The 7,414-nt window shown below is 43.4% G+C and overlaps 1 protein-coding gene across 1 annotated transcript; it reads right to left on the bottom strand.

The window, feature by feature from the left end:
• Window positions 1–3,425: 3,425 nt before the first annotated feature.
• LOC111867117 (kinesin-like protein Klp10A) lies at window positions 3,426–5,378 on the bottom strand. Its single transcript, XM_023856652.2, has one exon. It carries the CDS (start codon window positions 5,235–5,237, stop codon window positions 3,732–3,734), a length of 1,506 nt encoding a protein of 501 aa, XP_023712420.1. The 5' UTR covers window positions 5,238–5,378; the 3' UTR covers window positions 3,426–3,731.
• Between the last annotated feature and the right edge of the window lie 2,036 nt (window positions 5,379–7,414).

Below are 7,414 nucleotides of genomic sequence, written 5' to 3'. Positions count from 1 at the left end.
TTCGTCATATATGTCGATGAATTCTAAATAATAAAACTTTTTAGGATTCATCCTACGTCACACTCAAACACGCGAATTACGCCAGTCCTCTTTTATGTGAGCATTCTTCCTACATATATTTGTGTATCGTGTTCTGTGTTGTGTTTTGCTCCTGTTACTGCACGCGTTGTACTGCTGGATCAGGACGTTACCGTTACCAGGCGACGACTCGTGAAGACACAGGAGACTGGGAAGACTTAGTATGTGCTGTAGTAAACTGTAGAGTGTGAGAATTAATGCGAGCTATAGTTACTTGTATTTACGATCTGTGAGTGTGCAATAAATCCAATTGCCAATCCAAATCCTGCTATAGTCACACTCCATCACGTGACAATATAACTCGCAATAATAGCTGTCGGCGTGGGAGGAAATATTAAGGGGGTGAAAACGTAATATTTTATATTGATATTGCAAAGAATGAACTAATGATGATACTGGGAGAAAGTCGTCTTCTGGGTTTTGGCGCCGTGTATTCTTCGTTTTGGCCGACGTACGTTCCTCCGAAACGTCGGTCAAAACGAAGAATACACGGCGCCAAAACCCGGAAGATGACTTTCTTCATAGTCATCGCCGTGAAAACCTCAAAACTTACATAATGATGATACTAATTTGTATTTGTTTACTATAAATGGAAAATTGTATTAAGGCAGTTGCTGTGAAGTAACGAGTGAACAGTAGACGGGATTGCGGGATATGCAGTTGCTCAATATACATTAGTATCAGTAAACGTTAAAATAGCCGCACTTGTCTCGCTATACGATTTACATCAACAGTAACTTAACATCAAAGCCAGTGCGTTATGAACACTGACAGAGAACACGCATCCTAATTACGAGCACGCATACTCCAAATTTGAGTATCGTATTGATATCAGTTTGTAATCTGATATTCGGGCCGCGCCATAGCTCAAGCGGTTAGTCGCTGGCTTCCCACCGCGGGGGCCCGGGTTCGATCCCGGGGTCTGGTCAGGTGGGATTTGTGGTGGACAAAGTGGCGCTGGGGCAGGTTTTCTCTGAGTACTTCGGTTTCCCTTGCCAATCTTCATTCCACGAATTGCTCCACAATCACCCTCACCTATCATCTGGGGCTGGTACAATAGGCCAGAAGTGGCCGCAGTACAAGGGACTTAGTCCCACCCCACTGGCATTAAAAAATCTGATATTCCACATATGTGAGTGTTAAAATAAATATGGCTATTACCTTGGGTCTGTTTCTGGTGCTATCCGTTTCCGTCTGCCAGGAAATGCCCCAGACGAGTCTGGCCCGCTTCGAGAAGCTAGTCTGTATCGATGGGACGACGGCAAGACGGTGAACAAAACCAAAATAACAGTTTAATGAGAGAAAAATTATACTTTAGAATCAAAGCATTTAAGGGGTTTGTAGAATTAATTAATTTAGCGTTCTGTCTGTTGAAGATCAAACCACGTTTTGGAGGAGCATGATACCCCTATCTGTCTCCAGGGTTGAGCAGTAAGCGAAGTAAAGGAACGGCATCAGGAGACAGTAGCCAGAGCGCGTGACTATAATAGAGCGAGTAAGAAACTGTCGGGTTGACTTTGCAAGGTCCATTGTGCTTCTGTTTTGTCACGTATAAGGGGTAGGCGTGAAGATTGGATTTATTGGACGCCACTCTTATAATTACACTTGATTACAGCAGTTCGCACATTGAACTCCTTCGTGATAACGAATCTCTGTTGTCTGACTCTCAGGCTGGTCTCGAGTCTCTCGAAATCCGGCTCTCTACGAGTACACTCTCTCGAACTGTCTCAGACTGAACTAACTCCATGTTCGCCGAGCAAAACAGTTGATTTCTCTGTTTCATCCGTTGCAACGAAAACGTGTGACGTTCTCCGCTTTGATTTATACGAGCGCGTTCGTTGTTGCGGAAACGCGTCTTAGCTAGCCGGTATAACGGAAACTAGTATTTACTTAGTCGTTAATCATCAATGGACGTGTTGTCTGGCTCCATTATTCCAGCTTTCAGGCGTCATGTAGCAATACTACGTGTATATTCCCGCATTTTCAGAAGCCACGTGTTTTCCTTGCTCTTTGATCCATGCTGATTTCTTGCTTGGCTTATTGTTCGGTCCTAAAAACGGAGGCGACATGTGCCTGCGAAACTTCGGTTGACTTTCAACGGATTAGTCAGCTTCGTAAGTACCTTGATGAGAGCCTCAAGTCGCTCGAATGGCTGCGCATCTCTGCCATAATTATCTTAACAATTTTACGTTATGCGCAAACGCTGTACTCGACAAATTTTCAAGGAAACCCCTAACACAGATTCCAACGTATGTGTAGGCCTAAGCGTACTAATAAGGTAGGCCTCTCCCTCTGCAACTCTATGGGCAGACTCACCTTGCCCAGCTCTTGTTATTACTTCAACGTAAAATTATTCCACAATTTTATCTGTACTCTTCACTCCTGACTTGAACTAATACCCGTGTGAACGGACTAGCATCTGAACGTCAGTAGTGCAGTCTGAGACGGGTACCTGCTGTACGGACAGGTTTCTCGTGGTAAATGCCAGGAAAACGCCTACAGTTAGTGACTGACACTAATGCCCGTGTCAACGGACTATGGTCTGTACGTCGGTAGTGCAGTCTGAGACGGGTACCTGCTGTACGGACAGGTTTCTCGCGGCAAGTGCCAGGAAAGCTCCTGCAGTTAGTGATTAACCACTTCCGTAGTCATTATTTCCAGTTAATTATACACTTATTACCATACCCTTTCGATGGCATGTTTTCTGAGATTGCATCATAAAAGTGGGCCACAAAGAACAGTACTCGTACAAGTGAAAAATAAAGTAGATACACAAATGTGACTCGATATGTCTGTTCTTAGTACTAACAGAACCAATAGAACAGGAACAACCACAATACTGTAATTAATAGCGGGCAGAAGCGATATCCCCACACNCCTATTGTACCAGCCGCTCATGATAGATAATGATGAATTTTTCGGTGGAATGAAAATTGGCAGGGGAAACTGAAGTTGTCCGAGGAAAGCTGTCCCAGTGCGTTTTTTTCACCGCGAATTCCACATGACCTGACCTAGACTTGAACCCGAACCGCCCCAGCGTGAAGCCAACGACCAACCGTCTGAGCTGTGGCAGGGCCAATATAACATATATGTAAGGAACTAAAAATAACGCCGATTCCAAATATAGAAAACTGCTACCCTCTACGACATATCACCACAGACATTTACTTCACTTAAGAATAATTCCAGTGTAAAATTAATTAATAGTGAAGAAATGAACATTCTGATAGTAATTTGAAAATATTTATTAATGTTTTAACCTTTAAAACTGATATTACAATTTAGTAACACAAAGGGACTTAGAGATTGCCAACGAAATTTATATTAATGTAATTACTAATCTGGATCCATATTAGAAACACAATTCAATAACTAGTGATATATCATGAAAACTCTCCGATGATGATCCAGCTGGATCGAATCATGTAGCAGGTACAGATTGCAAGCAAGTGCACCAACGAGCCAGGTCCTTGCTGTCAGCTGAGATCGGTACACTGAGGCCAATTGGTGGTCCCGTAACGACTATCAAGTGCCTGGAATAATCTCCTGGTTGGTCGCTGCCGTAGGGGCGTCATGTAGAACGTCAGAAACCCGCCCATCCTACGCACACCGATTCCCAACATCTGTGCCCAGCTCGTCTCATCGTGCGTTTTCTACGAGGTTGTTCGTTGCTTGTATGTTGCTCTGTGTTCCTTTACGCGATCCATATATCTGAGTGTGTTTAGAGAGTGTTCACACGAAGCCATGCCAGGACTAATCGTCCCTATCATACATGTCTTGGATTTCTCCCCGATGAAGGAATCTCTGAGAACTAGAGTGATCTTGCTTCCTCGAAATGGGATATGACCACCTCTCCTTTCTAACGCCCTGATACACTCCTTTAGAGCTAGTAGTGACGTGTTAATCGCCGCACCTTCCATTTTTGCCTGCCTGTTCGGAGGATTCATATCTACTGCCCTCTCATTACCCGCTAGATCGATCAGTGAGAACGTGCCATGAATGCGATCGGTGCCAGGTGTCCAGAGCAGAAGCTGGAATACTGCATGGGACCGTGAAGAATTGCGATTCGCCGATGTCTGCCCTGAAGCTCTTGCAATGCTACCACGCTCTATGAGTTCAATGACTTCATCCATTGAGTCGACTGCTACTTCAGTCAGCCCCACAATATTCACATGATGATAACCATCTTCAAGGATACGCAGTCTGGCTTTATTCTCCAACAGATCGAAGACATCGTTGCCGTAGATCTCAAAGAAGCTTGCAGATACCGTCAGATTCAGGTCCTTATACTCAGGTGACTTGAGGAATTTAAATACATCTTCGGCTACCATGGCGTAGATTCCTTTCTTGCAGTCTTGTGTCTTACCTTGGAAGTTACCGCCCATTGTATGGGTTTTGCCACTTCCTGTCTGCCCATAAGCAAAACATGTTGCCATTCCCCCATCGAAGACTGTTTGGACCAGAGGCTTTGCTGTATATTTGTAGACCAACTCATTACAGCAGGTCTCACCGAAAACGTAGTCAAATTTGAAGCATTTGTTCTCTAAGAACTTTTTGAGATTCACGTTGACTTTGGGCTGATGTACAATAATCTCGTCTTTACTGGGCACCGAGATCACATCCACCTCTTGTCTGGCGAACTCGCTCTTGTTAAGGGGCCTCTTCCTGATGCAAACCGTAATCTGATGATCCTCCACGGGGTCTGACTCTTGCAGAGGGCGGAACACAATACGACTACGGTACTGGTTTATCATATTCAGAAACTCCCAGTTTGGGTTCCCTTGACGCATCATTATATGAAGTTGCTTCTCTTTCAGTTTCGCATGTAGCTGACGTTGCTGCTCGCGGTTTTTCTTAATTCGCTCAATCTCCGTCACCACATTCCTACGCTGACCCTGTCCTGCTCCTCTCTGTTCTGATATCAGTTCAGGTTTGTGTTGCTGTTGCAACCGCTGCCTTATGAGAGAACCACTGGTTACTTTGTGCGTGTCACAAATAAGAATGATGTTCTCCAGATTGTTCAGTTTCTCGACATACTGGGACCGGATGGAGGGTATATTGGCCTCCGTCATTTCTTCACTGTTATGTATGGCGGTGTCAATATTCGCGTACAGCCTTTCTTCATTGTTCTCCTTCCTTTCGCTGTTGGCTTTTAGCATGGCTTTCAACGTTTTTGCAGTGGCTTTCAGATGCTCCAGTTCCTCCAAGTTTATCGGCCACGTAGGTTACACGCAAACGATGTACACTTAAATACAGTCGTTAGATTCAGTCCAGTTCTGTTATCTCAGTACCGCTGCTGAAACTAGTTCTCACGTGTTAGTGACGAGAAGCAGGGAATTTATCAGATCTACTGAACGCTCGTTACTCGTAAATATAACGAATTATAACCCTCTCGTTCCAGTACACGATGTAAAGACAGCTGCTAGGCTTCGATGAAAGTCAATAGAAACACCGTTTCCACAGTTACTGTATTATTATTTGCTTATCCGTTGCATCGGAAACGTGTTTACAAGCCGGAAATTGATGAACTTTCATTGTTAGGAATTGCTACCAGGTAACATCTAGTTAATGCGTGGCAACCAAAACAATTAGCTATCTGTTGTAATTACTACAAAATACCTTTTATATAGAAACTGCAGAAACGAAGATTGATATTTTGCGTGTGTGGTCCTGTGAGACTTATAATTACTGTGTTAAAATCCGTTACCAGGAAACGTCTACTGAAGACACTTGTGCTGAAATTACAGTGATATTTGGAGTGTGTGATCCAGTGAGACTTATAATTACTGTATTAAAATCCGTTACCAGGAAACGTCTACTGAAGATATGTGTGCTGAAATTACAGTCATATTTCGAGTGTATGGTTCAGCGAGACTGTTTTAATTGCTGTGTTAAAAACTGTTACCAGGATACATTTACTGAAGACAAGACTTTAGTGTGCTGCAGTTACAGTGCATTTGGGCCGCGCCATATCTCACGCGGTTTGTCGCTGGCTTCCCACCGCGGCGGCCCAGGTTCGACCCCGGCTATGGTCAAGTGGGATTTGTGGTGGACAAAGTGGCGCTGGGGCAGGTTTTCTCCGAGTACTTCGGTTTCCCCTGCCAATCTTCATCTGGGGCTGGTATAATAGGCCAGAAGTGGCCGCAGTAAAAGGGACTTAGTCCCACCCCACTAGCAATAAAAGAAAATACAGTGACATTTGGAGACACAGGTTCACTGACAACCACTTGTCACTATTCTTCTTCTTACATATCGAACCAGCAACCATAACGGTGAAGTGTTGCACATAGAACACCTACAAAATGCGAGAGTCAAAGTTGAACCACCTCAGTAAGAGCAGAATAATATTCCAAAATGAAACAGATGCCAAGCGTACTTCCATAGCAAGGGGTACTGCGCACAAAGGCCGAGAAGCATGAAATGTGGCAAATCACGTAGCACTGAACAATGTACTCTGCCAAAGACACAACCAGCAACATGCCTAAATTGTCGAGAATCGCATCCAGTTAGGTACCGAGGCTGCAAAGTCTCCTACGAAGTCGTACAAGATGTTCTTCAGCCCGAACAACATAAAGTATTTATAATACCAATACACTGGGACAAGAGAACAAAAGCGCTGCAGTACCACAGAAAATTTATGTGAAAAAAATAAAATAAAAGTAAAGCTACCCCTGTAACAGGCCGTGAAGGCCCATAGGGTTGTGAGATGTAGAGGGTCCCACATTATCTAGACCAGGCATGTCAAACTCACCTTGTCCAGAGGGCCACCTCAGCCCTGTAAATAATAGTCGAGGGCTGCACTTCAAAATAAAAATATACATTAGCTTTGATACAAGGAAATGTAATTATGTTTATTATTTAGGAATAATTTCAATATAATTACCTAAAGTGGAACACTTATATTTTGCCCATAAATCAAACATGTAATTTTACCTTCTATTTCACAACAGAAGTAAGAGATTTCCCATTTTCCTTGAAAAACACGGCGCTCACTTTCAGTAGTTCTTCTTTTGCTACTTGATCTTTTTGAAAGAGACATTGTTCTTTAAAAGTTACTATACATATACAAGAAAACTCGTAGTTGGTAATTTAATGTTTAATTATAACCTTTATACGTTCATCACAATGTAACATCAGCACCTGTCGCTGTGTGAAAATGAACTGAATGACAATGTACAAGAGACTACCGGACTAGTACGAAGGTGTATCTTGTCTCAATGGTCATAAAATTGAAAGTTTGCTAGCAGCCCATTAGACAATGGCTGCGGGTTGCAAGCTAGTTTTGAAGGTAGAAATCCCTTGCACTTGTCTGTCAGTTGCCACTCTCCTTGCATTC

This window comes from Cryptotermes secundus, unplaced genomic scaffold, assembly GCF_002891405.2.
Source record: "Cryptotermes secundus unplaced genomic scaffold, Csec_1.0 scaffold334, whole genome shotgun sequence".
NCBI classification, from domain to species: Eukaryota; Metazoa; Arthropoda; class Insecta; order Blattodea; family Kalotermitidae; genus Cryptotermes; species Cryptotermes secundus.
Note: the sequence above shows the minus strand (reverse complement) of the source record. Positions and strands in the feature narration are given on the sequence as shown.

Excerpts from the sequence above, each read along its gene's own strand:
- LOC111867117 (XM_023856652.2), bottom strand. The coding sequence starts at position 5,237 with ATGCTAAAAGCCAACAGCGAAAGGAAGGAGAACAATGAAGAAAGGCTG.